The 13,509-nt window shown below is 45.1% G+C and overlaps 1 protein-coding gene across 1 annotated transcript in view; it reads left to right on the top strand.

Annotated features, from left to right (window-relative positions):
* The window catches only part of LOC128827675 (bone morphogenetic protein 8A-like), a 36,138-nt gene extending 23,364 nt beyond the window's left edge, over positions 1-12,774 (top strand). The window contains exons 2-7 of the mRNA XM_054011670.1: positions 4,077-4,269; positions 4,872-5,020; positions 7,418-7,612; positions 9,087-9,166; positions 9,587-9,697; positions 12,006-12,774. Of these exons, the coding sequence (XP_053867645.1) occupies positions 4,077-4,269; positions 4,872-5,020; positions 7,418-7,612; positions 9,087-9,166; positions 9,587-9,697; positions 12,006-12,155 (878 nt within the window). The 3' untranslated portion in view covers positions 12,156-12,774. The remainder of the gene's footprint in view (positions 1-4,076; positions 4,270-4,871; positions 5,021-7,417; positions 7,613-9,086; positions 9,167-9,586; positions 9,698-12,005) is intronic.
* The last annotated feature ends 735 nt before the right edge of the window (positions 12,775-13,509 follow it).

Raw genomic sequence — 13,509 nt, 5'->3', positions numbered from 1 at the left:
CCCATGTGGCTTCCCATATGTGCTCCCAAAAGAACTTGGGTTCAGAAACATATAGACGTTCCCACGCACATTTCATAAAATAGAAGGAAGAGACTGTTGTTCTCAGTCCTATGCAAGACCTTCTAGTGAAAAATCAAATCAAATCATTTGTTTAAACAGGATTTCTTCTTTCTGCTCTTTGCCAGGTTTATCAGGGCTCACAGGAGGATTGGGTCAATGTTTGATTATCATTATTCTTATTATTTTATTACAGTAGCACCAAGCGCCTCAGTCTGAGATCAGGCTCTGGCTGACCCAAATCTTATTAATTTAACAATTCAATGATCCAATTAATTAACTAAAGTGAACAAAAACTCACCAATAACCTCATTGATTCCAGGTTGTCCTGTGGCAGGTTTGAAGGGAGGGTACTGCTCGCTTGCTTGTTTTAGAGGTTCCTGGATTTCTACTGATGTTCACAGTTCAAGAAGGGGGTTGATAAATTGGAGAGGGTCCAAAGAAGACCCACGAGAATGATTCAAGGATTAGAAAACCTGCCTTACAATGATAAACACAAAGAACTCAATCTATTTAGCTTCACAAAGAGATGGTTCAGGGGTGGCTTGATCACAGTCTATAAGCACCTACAGGGGGAACAAATATTTTGATGATGGGCTCTTCAATATAGCAGAAAAATGTATAACAATATTCAATGCCTGGATGTTGGCACTAGACACATTCAGACTGGAAATAAGGTGGACATGTTTAACAGTGAGAGTAATTAACCATTGGAACAACTGACCAAGGATCGTGGTGGATTCTCCATCATGGGCAATTTTGAAATTGAGATTGGATGCTCTAGTTCAAACTGGAATTATTTGGAGGAAGTTCTGTGGCTTGTGTTGGGCAGGAAGGCAGACTGAATAATGACAATGGTCCTGTCTGGCTGTGGAATGCGTTAATCGATGAATAATCTGCTGTGGTTTTACTAGGGTCCTTTTGATGCCTTTGTAACTTGCTGGAGCAAGTTCAGGATTGGTTGCTCTGCACTTTGCTGCTTGATGTCCAGTAGGGTGACCAGACAGCAAATGTGAAAAATCGGGACAGGGGTGGGGGGTAATAGGAGCCTATATAAGAAAAAGACCCAAAAATCGGGACGGTCCCTATAAAATCGGGACATCTGGTCACCCTAATGTCCAGAGAGGAGGAGAGCAAGAATTCAATTGTTTTAGTTTTACAGCCGGGCATACAGCAGGTTCCAGAGTTAGTGTCTTCAACCTCTTTCTTCCAGGGTGTTTTATTTATACAGGAAAGTGAACAAATCAAAGAGAGAGAGAGACCATGTGGCCATTTGGCTTTTATGCCTAAATCCCAAGGGTTTAGGTGATCCATATTTCACCGGCTACAAGCCATACATCTGGTGATCATGTACTAGCCTCAGTCTGGATTTCGGAGTTGCATTCCTGTAGTATCCAGTAGATGGTGCAGATGTGTTGCAAATAGTTTGTGGACTCAAATTCTGTCGGAGGGAGAATGGCTGAAAGAGCTTTAAGACTTCCTTTTTAATGGTCCCCAAATCTAATAATTTTTAATTAATAATAATTTATTTTAAATAATCTCTTACTCTGAAGAGAACTTTTAAAACAAATTGTGTGTGTGTTTCCACCTTTGCAATATTTGACCTTTTAAATACAGCTTAGACTCTCAAGAGTGTATAGGGTGACCAGATGTCCTGATTTTATAGGGACAGTCCTGATTTTGGGGGCTTTTTCTTATATAGCCACCTATTACCCCCTCACCCTCATCCCAATTTTTTTACACTTGCCCTCTGGTCACCTTAAGAGTGTAACAGTCCTTTTAGGAAACCATTCCTGCCATGAGAACGCATGGCCTTTTTAAATAGGCACATCTCTCAGACGTAACCAGGCAAAATACTGTGTTAAGATAGAGTTAAGGTTGGGAGACATATCAGTAGCATGAGGGTAAATAACATTACAGGGATGTTGCAGTTATTCCACGAACAGGCATTACAAACCCAGGAAGTTAGAGTTCGGGTTAAAATTAACAGAAATCTGATGATGTTAAGGTACCTTAGCAACCTTAACTCTGCCCCATAGTGAAGCCATCCAATAAGCAGACAGTTAGGACTCATGCATTTTGAGTTTGTGGTCCCGGATTAGATTACATTGATTTTTAACCATGCATTTTTTTTTTAAAGTCTTTTGCTCATGGCCTCAGTAAAGAGCCGGGAGATGGGGGGAGTTGTGTTTGAAGAGGACAAATGGATGAGTAGAAATATTATGGTTGAGGGGGAGAAAGTGGAGATTTGGGAGGGCAAGGGGAAACAGCATGTGCATGGGTCTGGGGTGGGGGGAAAGGGTGTGTTTGGAGAAGGGGGCTGTGTTAGGGAGACTGGTGCTACTTGAAGTGAGTGGGGAGGAAGGAGCCCAGTCCCAATGTCCCCATGGCTTAATGGTTACCCCTGCACTCCTGCCTCAGTTTCCCTGATGGTGCCGCCTAGGTGGGCAGTGCCTCCAAGGCAGTAGTGCCATGGGGGAGGCATGCAAGCAGTGATACCTGAGCTAGCATGTGGCCACAGAGGAAGGACAGCTGGGCCACGTCCTCTATCAATAAGAATTCTTGACACAAGTCCAGCTTCACTCACCTGTCCGACTTGTTGCAGCCAACAGAATTGTAGCATGCATATCAGCTATAGAGGAAGGGTGCTTGGTTACCTCTGATATGACAATGGCCACATGTTAGTGCCCGTGCCTGCCAGCTGGGAGCAGTATGTCTTCTGCCGGATTCTCTGTGCTTTGGGCTGGGAGCCAGTTAGCATTCAGGATCAGCAGAGGGGGGCTCTGTAGATCCCCAGAGTCTAAACAACAGCTCAGTGAAAGCTGAACCTCAGGAGAAACAAACATCCCACACTGGTCTGGGGTTTGTTAGCGTTCAGCTGCTGCTCCGCAGCAACAAGTCTGGGAAAGTTGGCCAACGGCTAAGGAGGTAGAACAAAAATTGGGAGGTTCTTCAGGAGCACGGCCCTGCCCATCCTGCCTTGACTGGTGGGTCTGGTTCTGCCTCCAGCAGGCTGCAAAGAGGACCCATTGTAAGGAGTATGGGAACCTTACCTGCAAAGAAGAAAAGGGCCTTGAAGAAAGGGGTGGAAACAGCTCCCTGAGAATTCCTGTTGTGCAGGGGGCCTCCCTGGATGGGGTAGCCTGGACGGGGCACCCAGCATGATGTAGGCAAAAAGTCAAAACCATTTGAGGATTCGCTATGACGTGCAGCAGTTTTTCAGGCCGATTCTGGCAGGTAGGGGCACTTCTTTAATAAGAAATGGGGGGAGGAGAGGGGGAGGGGAGAGAGATAAATGTCAGGTCTAGAGATGGGAAGCCCATGAAGATCTACATAGACGAAACTGCCTCCTCCTGGCTAAATTTAAAATCCCAAAATAAAACTTTTACCCCTAGATCTTCTTAGTGCTTTTCATCTGTAGATCTCAAAGCACTTTCCCAAAGAAGTTGGCATCATTCTCCCCAATTTACAGCCCGTGACCTGTCTGTGACTTTTACTAAAAATACTTGTGACTAAATCTTGGGGTGGCTGCTGCTTCAGGAGGAGGGGCGCACCGGGGGGGCTGGGGCCAGGGGCACCAGCTGCTGGGATCCGCTGGAGCAGTGACTGCTCCAGCCGCCCCAAGGACCGCTGCTGTGCGGGGCGCGCCCTGGGGGGTCTGTTGGTGTGTGTTTGGGGGGGGAGTGCCCTGGGAGGCCGCTGCTGGGGGTGGGAGGGGAGCAGGGCCAGTGGCACCAGCTGCTTGGGAATCCGTGACTTCTGCGACCTCCATGACAGACACGGAGCCCTAAGAATAAGTTAAAAACAGGTACCCTTCATGAGCAATTTCATACAGAATGCTAAAAAAGCAAGGTATTAGGGAGATTTTTGTCACTGAATGCAAGGTAAATGAATTCTAGAGGATCCTATTAAAACCCAGTTCTCATCAGATTGGGGTGTAACAATGCTCTGCTGGTAAGATCGATAAATGGTCGGGGTATCATTTGTATCCTCATTTTCCCCAATCCTTTATTTTCCAGTTGAACATGACAGAGACATCTTCTACCAGAAGCCATACTGGAAGGAATTTCGATTTGACCTGACCCAGATTCCAACTGGAGAATCTGTAACAGCTGCCGAGTTCCGAATGTATAAGCTGCGAAGTTTCACTCGTGATGTCAACAAAACTCTTCACATCAGCATCTACGAGATCATGAAGGAGTATTCCAACAGGTGCAGTGAAAGCGACCGGTGCCTTTGAGCTGGAAACAGAAAAAATGGTTTTTCTTATATAGAGCTAGACACAAATCTGGGTTCTTATTAGCCGAAACTGTCGATCTGCTTTTTCGCTTCACAATGTTCAGTTATGTGCAAGCCGGAGAACAAGTGGGACATGAGAATTTCTGATTCTGTTTTTTCATCTGTGGGGATATCATTCCCATGTATTTCAATAGGTGGCAGTAATTTAATAGGTAGCAGTATACCTGTCCCATATGGACCGATCTTGGACATTGGGGAGAATCCGAAGAAGTGGGCCCACGAAAGCTTATGCTCAAATAAATTTGTTAGTCTCTAAGGTGCCACAAGTACTCCTGTTCTTTTTGCGGATACAGACGAACACGGCTGCTACTCTGAAACCTGTCATTGGGGAGAATAATTATTAGTACTGCAGGAGCAGCTAGAAGTCGTAGCCACAGTTCAGAACCCGTGTGTCTTCGGCACTGCACAGACACACAACAAAAAGACAGACCCTGCCCCGAAGAGCAGACAATTTAAGCAGGTCGTGTTATCTACGTTCAGTTGATTTTGCTTACCTATTTTTTCCGTTTCTGTAGGGAATCTGACTTGTTCCTATTAGATCTTCAGGAGCTCCAGGCCGGAGCTGAAGGCTGGTTGGTTTTTGATGTCACAGCTGCCAGCAACCACTGGTTAGTAAACCGTAAACACAACCTGGGCCTGCGACTTTATGTGGAGACCGATGACGGTAAGGCTAACTCAAGCACTGGAAGGATTTAAAATTCCTGCTGCTTTTAAAAATCTAGCTGGATCTTGGTGTGATGCCTCTTGGTGTTTAAGGAGAATATCCAATATAGAGCTCGCATCAATGCCTTAAAATGTTAATGCACTTCCTAGTGTAGGGTATTCTAATAGGATAAGTTTAATGTAATCCTTGCCTGAAGGGATACTCACGTGTGTTTCGCTGGATTAACCTTTCCTAATTTCACCCATGGATGAAATCCATTCCAAGTGCTACCTCAAAGGGTGTACTTCAGAGTTCGTCCTTCAGGCTAGGAAAATGTAATTGCTCTTGTTGGTCCCCGCTCTCCACAATATTTCCCTTTCAATAAGCATGCTGCTAAGATCAGGCTATTTTGGTTTGTGGTGGTGCACAAAACCTTGAGTAAATGTGTCCTCTCTGTCTGGAAACTGCCCAGGGTGGGTGGGTGGATAAATCAACACTAGTTCTAAACAGCAAGGGCCAGAATCACAGCTGGTGTAAACTGGTGACTTCAGTGGAACTATGCCAGTTTACGCCAGCTGAGGATCTGGCCCCTGGTTGGTTGGTTTTTTTCAGTCAGCCTGAAACAATTTGCATCACAGGATTTTTCTCTCTTCTAACTGCCCACGCTAGCAGCAGTATGGATGTCAGACATCAGGCCCAGATCCTCAGAGATATTCAGCATTCAAATCAATAGGAGCTAGGTGCCCTTGAGGATCTGGGTCTAGGGATTCAACCAGCTGAGAGACTGCAGCGACTGCTCGTACTGTGAGGTCCTTTTCCTGCGACGAGTTGGTTTGGAGCTGTGCTGTTCTGAGGATGGCCTGACAGTAAAGATTGATCACCGCAATACTGAACTGTGTAAATTACCTTTCCCCTTTGCAGATGGCCCTTCTGCTCAGCCTGTGTGTTCCTGCGTTATTTTATATGCATAGCTCTTAGTTTAAGGAAAGTCTCTGCCTGCCAACCAAGAACATGGCCTCTTAAAACATAGAGGATCCCCTTTGTGCCGCCAGTTGCCGTCGGAGACTGTGATCACATTGCCAGTCACTCATGAGCTGGTCCATTAAGTTGGTTAGCGGTAGAGGTATAGCGGTAACGGCGCTAGCTGAATTGCTCTCAGTACCTGATTTTATTTTCATTGCATTGACAGAAGCCCAGATGAGTCCTCCTGAATGAGGGCTCGGATAGGTTCCCCATCCTTTGAGGTTGGTGACCAATGGTTGGGCCAATTTGCATTTAATGTGCAATGGAAAAACCTCGAAAATCCTCTTTCCAACTGATCAGAAGTTTAGGGAGGAAAATGCTTCCCCCCAGGTCTTCCTCAGACTGCTGATGCTTTGGCAGGTCGTCTCATTCAACAAAGCACCTGCTTCAATTCCAACACGTTGCAATGAAGTCAATAACCCTTTGGAAACCTCTCTTGTGCCATCTTGTCCAAAGCTGGATCCCGACACGTGAGACCATCCTCCTTTGCAGAGGGTCTCGTGTCCTGGGGTGAGATTTTTTCCACAAGTGCCTAAGTGAGTTAGGAGCCCAACTCCCATTTTTCAAACGTGACTTAGGAGCCACTGAGACTTCGCCTCTGACCTATGTTCGTGTTTGGAAGCCAGCACTTGTTCTGCTCCTAGGCTCTATGAATGCAAAATGGGAGGGAGTCCTAGCGCTGTATGTATGAATGTAGCGCTGCCATTTTGCTTCACTTGCCCTATGGAGAGTATCCAAAACTGTAATGGTGAAATTCTGGACCAGGGAAACTTTGAGGAGCTCGAAGGAGAGTGTTATCTTCCTTAGAAAAGACTGAAAAACTTGAAATAATTCGAGGAACTTGCAGCTGTTTGGATTTCCTTTGGATCGCTCATTTCCTTGTCTTTTCTACCCCGTTTCACCCTCCCCACAATTATTGCTTCTCTCTTTTGATCCTGGATTCGAATTATTACTCTCGTTTGTCTGGTCTTCCGAGCAGAGCGATTTAGCTCACAAAGCGTGTCCTCTGATTGGACAATGACGGGTAAAGTCTCTTTAATGTGTTGTATGGAGGCAGGTCGCACTTCCAGTCTATGGTAGAGCCAGAGGTATCGTTGCTCTGGCAGCCCTGCGTACTCTTGTCTCTTGATGCCGAAATCTGGATTCTGAACACACAGAGGGGAGGGAGGAAAGGTGGCTGAGTGGAAATAATAGAATGCAGTGACTGGTGAAGGTGACGGGAGATGTTACACTAGAAAAATCCTGGGACTTTATTGGGGTTTGTTTTTATAGATTTTTTTTTTTTATTTAAATGTTCATCTGCCTTATTTTTCTCCCCCTTTGACTAAAGAGCTTAGTTTTACAGCCTAATTTGCATATGTGGTGGAACAAACTTGTGTTTTCGGCCCATCGTAGGGCAGAGCATCGATCCGGGCTCAGCAGGACTGCTGGGTCGGCGCGGGCCACGCTCCAAGCAACCTTTCATGGTCACTTTTTTCCGGGCAAGCCAAAATCCGGTCCGAGTTACTCGAGCCGTCAAGCAGCTAAAGAAGAGGCAGCCCAAGAAAACGAACGACTTACCGCATCCAAACAAGCTTCCAGGGATTTTTGGTAAGAGCTTTGGGTTAGAGACCCAGCTAGCTAGAGGTAGCACAAAGGCTGTATTTACAGTCAAGAAAATGATCTTTATCTAAAATACCATTTTCCTCTGCTGCGCTAATCATGGTATATTTTGTTAGCCCCTCCCTCCTTCAGGAATTTCTCTTCTGCTTGAAACACATGGCTCTGATGTGTCCTCAAGTGAGTTCCAGATGAACGAGGTTTTGAGAGAGCTTTTTTTTTTTTTTAGCATAGGAACCGTTAAGTGGATTATGAAGCCAAACAACAGAGAAATTGTACTGTCCGCAATGGCTTCCTGAAGGAAAGGACTTTATTAGACTTTCTAGGTAGTGGTATATCTGAATACTGAATCCTTTAAGTATGCTATTAATATTAGCATCAGCTTCAAAACCATCCTTAGAGTGGAGGAGAGCCTGAAAGGCATCCCAGTGAACCTGAGATGTTTTTGACGCGTGGCCAAGCATCAGTAGAGATGATGGTTAGGAACATGAAGATATGCTTCTTTCAAAGTCTCTCTGGGATTAGGGAGTCATTTGGGGCCCATTCCTGAATGATTAAGGTTAGATTTTTTTCCATGCTGAATCGCTGTTTCTTGATCTAAGAGTGATACATCTAGAACCAATCTGAAGCCTTCACTTCTTTTGGTGACCCAAAGAGTCTGGGATAATGTTTTCTGGCCCCATTCTTCAAGGGAGCCAATGTTCCTAGGGGTTGTAGCTTCTCCAGGCTTTCTGGGCAAGCATGTAGGTTTGAAAAATGCAGAAATGTAGGGTGGAGATGTGAGTGGAGGAGGGGGGCAATCTAGGAACTCAGCTAGGTAGTGAGCTCAGATTATGTCAAGAGACCCCCCACACACGCACCACTGTCTGTGAGAAGTGGAACGAGTCTAAAAACTGAAGAAACTCTTAAACCTTCTCGCTAAGCAGAGGGGCTTCGAGGCCAGTGGGACTTCATTGTCAGGCGTAGCTAGAATTGCCAAAAGACGTTCGGAGATCCCAGGGGATTTTGAAGGTTGAAGGTTCCACGCTGCTGGCTGTTGCCACGGAGCTGGCGAATCCAGCAAGCTGGGCCGGCGCTCCTGGAATCAGAACCAGTGTCCCAATGAGGAGCACCTGGCTGCAGCAGGAATCCGTCAGTGCTTTCTCTAGCAATCCTCCAGCTGAATTATTAAATCTAGATTGAGAGGAATCTGGGTCAGGGTGAGCCTGGACGTAGCATCAGTCTCTAAGATTTTGAATCAGAGGTCCCAATGGGTCAGGGTGTTGCAGAAACAGCTCCTGTCACCTGCTATGTCAAAGACAAAGGATATGACTAATCTGAGGGGTTTTAACTGTTACTCTGTTGTTCTTTTGGAACAGTCTTCCTTATACTGGTGCTAGCAAATACCGGTGAGATTTTTATGTTTGCTATTTTGAGTGACAGGTATTTTCTCATCTCTCCCCTCCCTCCCTCCCTTTTTTTCTAGATGACATTCATGTCTCTGAAGGCAGACAGGTTTGCAGGAGGCATGAACTCTATGTCAGCTTTCAAGACCTCGGATGGCTGGTAATTCCACCGCGCGCCCCTTGTTTCTTTAGCAGTAAATTCATACCCAGGAAAATTAAATGGGAAAAATGGGAATGTAGCCCACCCTTGGGGCTCACCTCCACTCCTTCACGAACACAAGCCAGTTTAGAGTATGTGAACTCTGCCTCACTTTGATCTTACCTGGGAGATTTCACAGGAACTTGCTTTAACAACATCATTGGCGTTACTAAGAAAAACACGAACTGATACAACCTGAAATCCATCAATGACCCTGAATGAGGAACTCGCCAGTCAATATAAAAATCAAAATAAACCCTAACTGTTGACATTTCCCCTCGCCCCACTATGAGTAGCCTGATTGTTCCTGCGTATGTCGGAGAACTGAATGAATGAGTGTAGTCCTGCTGCTTAACTATTGAAAAATCTTTCTCTTTGCAGGATTGGGTGATTGCACCACAAGGATATTCTGCTTTTTACTGCGAAGGAGAATGTGCCTTTCCTCTGGATTCCTGCATGAATGCAACCAATCACGCCATCCTGCAGTCACTAGTCAGTAGTTTATTAATGTGTATGTGCATTAATACTTGCAGGGGCCCAGGGATTGCACAGGATCATTAACATTTGGAGTAGCTGTCAGAAACTTGGTGTATAAATCAGGTCACAGTGGAGGGATAAAAGTGCAGTCCAAGGGCTGGTCTGATAGACACAGAAGAATCTTTTCATGACCCGCAAGTGAGATGTTATATTTGTTTGTTTGTTTGAAATAGACAGTCCCCACAATTCAGATCTGGATCTGGGCCTTCTACAAGTTGGAGGGCATTTGGATTCAGAAGTCTAGTTCAGCTCCTTCTAAAAAAAAATCTGTGTTATTAACGGGGTTGGAGTGACGCAGTGATTTTAATCTGTTCGGGATTTGCCTACATGGGCAGATCAAGGAATCAACAGGAAATAATGGAATTGGCCAGCTTTGTTTCACACGGCATGCTTTACAGACTCGCAACGGCTATCACATTGCAAAATGCTTTCTGGTACAATTCCATTTTTCACTCGATTTTTCAGACAAATCATCTCTCGGGGTTAAAAGTTTCCAACTGTGGTGACAATGACTATTGCCTATTCTGACTAATTCCTCCCCAACCTCACAGTTAACTAGAACACAGTTAATATTTGAAAACCTGGAACGAGTTTTCAGGAAGGTGTGTTGCCTTTGCCAGACTGAAAACAGTTTGATTTGCAGTCTCTGCCTTTAGGATACCTTGAAAACGCTGCTTGATGAATATGCCCAATAAGAGAGAACCCTCTTGCCCATGTGCACATATGAGAGTACACATCTTTCCCAAGATTAGGAGGCACCATGGGCACTTAAGAAAAAAAAGTTGAAACATTTAATGCACCATTATAGTTCTGAAACCAAAGCGCTCTCTAGGCAGGAAATTCCCAGCAGAAAAGTTTTCTAATGCAACATTTTCCCAAGCACACTACACGTGGCAGGACATGCTTTAACTCCTGGGATTTCCTGACTAGTGAGTGATTGATTTCTCAATCTTAGAGCCGCATTGACTTTCATTTTATCATGTAATTCCATGGGGTGTAGAGAGATTGCTCTGCTACATTCATCTGCGAGAGTGCAGTTTTGTGATACAAAATATTATTGTTTGTTAATATTCATATAGGGGAGCATCCAGAAGCCCCACTCAGGATCAGGCCACAGTACAAAGCCACAGGGAAATCTTTGCCTCAGTGAAGTCCATGGTAGTTTTGCTAGTGTTTTCAGTGGGGTCACGGTTTCACCTGTGTTCTCTAATACCAAACCATTTATGACTGATCCTCGTGTTCTGGATGTCCTTACACTTTGCCTTTAAACTTAAATCTTCCCAAATCACCACAATTCCAGAAACATAATATGTATAGCAAACCCCTGAAAGTGTGTGAAATGTATCAGCTGGGAAGGGCAAAATGAACCAGAAGTAAAAAAGATCAAAGCCAAGATTCTCAAAAGTATTTAGGTTCCTAACTCCCATTGATTTCAGTGGGAGTTGGGCACCTAAACACCTTTGAGAATCTGGGCCCCAGGGCCAGCCAGTTTTCTGTCTTGAAGCAGCGTGACAGCGAAGCGCCAGCTTCTGTAAAGGGAGATTCTGAATTGGCCTGAAATAAATGAATTGCATGTATTTGGCTGGTCCGTAGCGAGGGAGGGGTGCATGTGTGTGGGTAATGACTTACAAGCTACTAGCCTTACATTAGATGGGGAGTTACTGGAAGAATTCCTTGTCACCCGGAGAATGAGTCAAGGCAGTGTCATTTTCAGAAGGGAGACAAGGTTGTGTACTTAGTACTTTTTGCACAACATTAATTTTCAGTTTGGACACCGAAGACCCACGGGGGGGTTACCTTCCACTTGCTCCTAGAAGTTGATCTAAACAAAATATTTTATCCCTGGGTAACAAAAACACAACGTTTTAAAGCCGCATTCTCTTACCTGCGTATTTTCTAACTGAGGTTAGTATATTTCGTGACAAGGGCGCTGCACAGAAATCTCAGTTTAACTGATGAGTTGCCCTGCAGGAGTGGAGCCATGAGAATGAGTCCAATATAAACTGCAGCGAGAGCTGCCAAAAGTTTAGAATAAATATTTGGACGAAAGTTGAAAATAATCTACCCATTCAATCAGAGCCTTTTTACAGGTAAGAGCTGCTCTCTTTGAAGCTTTTTCTTTTCACTAAATCGAAAAACCACATGTTTACCTTGAGATAGCTCGTAACTCCCTGCTACAAGTTCCTTATCCTGCCTGGAACCTGCAAGGAGCAGCCACTCCTCACAAATGAAAATTCTCACACTAGCTTGTTTGCCTCCACAGGTCCATCTGATGAAGCCCGAGGCTGTTCCCAAGGCCTGTTGTGCTCCCACCAAGCTCAGCGCAACCTCTGTCCTCTATTATGACAGCAACAACAACGTGATCCTCAAAAAACACCGCAACATGGTGGTGAAATCATGCGGCTGCCACTGAAGCCCCTGAGGAAATGCGATCGCTGGTTTCTTGGCAAGGAAAAAGAACTATTTTAACAGGTCTGAATCCCATCTATGGTGCCGAAGTCCATAAGAGTCAAACACCTAGTTGTAGTTAAGACAAAACTTTTATTCTCCTACTATACTTCATGAGACTAGAGACAGCAAATCGGGGGCTGCTTAAGTCGCGTTGTGTTTCTGGCTATTGGGTTTTGTTATAGAACTGTGGCTAGCTGGCTCCTGGATTATTCATTATTACTGGATAACGTTTATACTGCACAAGTGACTAGGCCAAGGAAGGCAGGACTCGAGTTGCTTCTAAATCTATCAGTAGCTACTTACTTAAGTCCAAGTATTATGGTTTTAACAAGCACTTACAGCTCTCTAAATGAAAACACGGTCAGCCAATTAAATAGCTGGCTAACGAACCCTCCCCTCCCATTTAAAGTTCGAAAATTCATCCAATTGGAAAAAAATGTCGAGGTAGGCCACGGTTATAAAATAAACCCCAAGTTTGGAAAGTAAACACTTAATGGTCATTTTTAGTAAATGTCACGACCCAGCAGCATGGACACTATTTCTCAGCGAAAGCCCCAGGGGTCTGCTAAAATTGTACCTTTGCTTTTTTTTGGGGGGGGGAGAATCCATTATTGTGTGACATCTTCAGGTCATTTTGTTTTCTATGGGCTAATTCATTTGAAGTGACGCAGAAACAAGGGTGTCGGGGCCAAAAGAAGAAAGATGTAAGGAAAGGATCCCTTTAATGTTGCCTTATCCTATGGAGACCGTGTTCTAGTACTTAGGTCTGCTGCTGTGCCTTAGTTTCCCCATTTGTAAAAATGGGGATAATGATGCTCCCTTTTTTTTGGTAAAGTGCTTTGAGATCTACAGGTGAAAAGTGCTATATAGGAATTAGGGAATATCATTCCCCTTCCTGCATAGGAACAGCTATACCTGCATCCGCACTAGGGGGCATTGTACTGCTTAAACCAATGGTGTGCAAACTGGGGGCGGCACAAGAGGTTCTCTGGGAAGGGCCAAGAAACTGGGGTCCCACAGGACCCACTGCCATAATAGCAGGAACAGGAAAAAAATAGATTGGGGCAGGTGCAGGATTTAAAAAAAAAAAACAGTCCTCCCGCTCTGCAAACCACGTGAACGCCCCAGCCAGAAGTCACTGCTCTCCGGCCACCCAGCTCTGAAGGCAGTGCCGCCGTCAGCAGCAGCACAGAAGTAAGGGTGGCAATGGAGCACGGGGCGTGACAAATTCTGTGCCTTCACTGCTATTGTTACCTGTGCTAGGCTGATTAAAGCTCCCCTGCGTATGCCTAGCTGTGCTATATTCCCACCTTTAC

This window comes from Malaclemys terrapin, chromosome 22 (assembly GCF_027887155.1).
Source record: "Malaclemys terrapin pileata isolate rMalTer1 chromosome 22, rMalTer1.hap1, whole genome shotgun sequence".
Taxonomy (NCBI): domain Eukaryota; kingdom Metazoa; phylum Chordata; order Testudines; family Emydidae; genus Malaclemys; species Malaclemys terrapin.
Note: the sequence above shows the minus strand (reverse complement) of the source record. Positions and strands in the feature narration are given on the sequence as shown.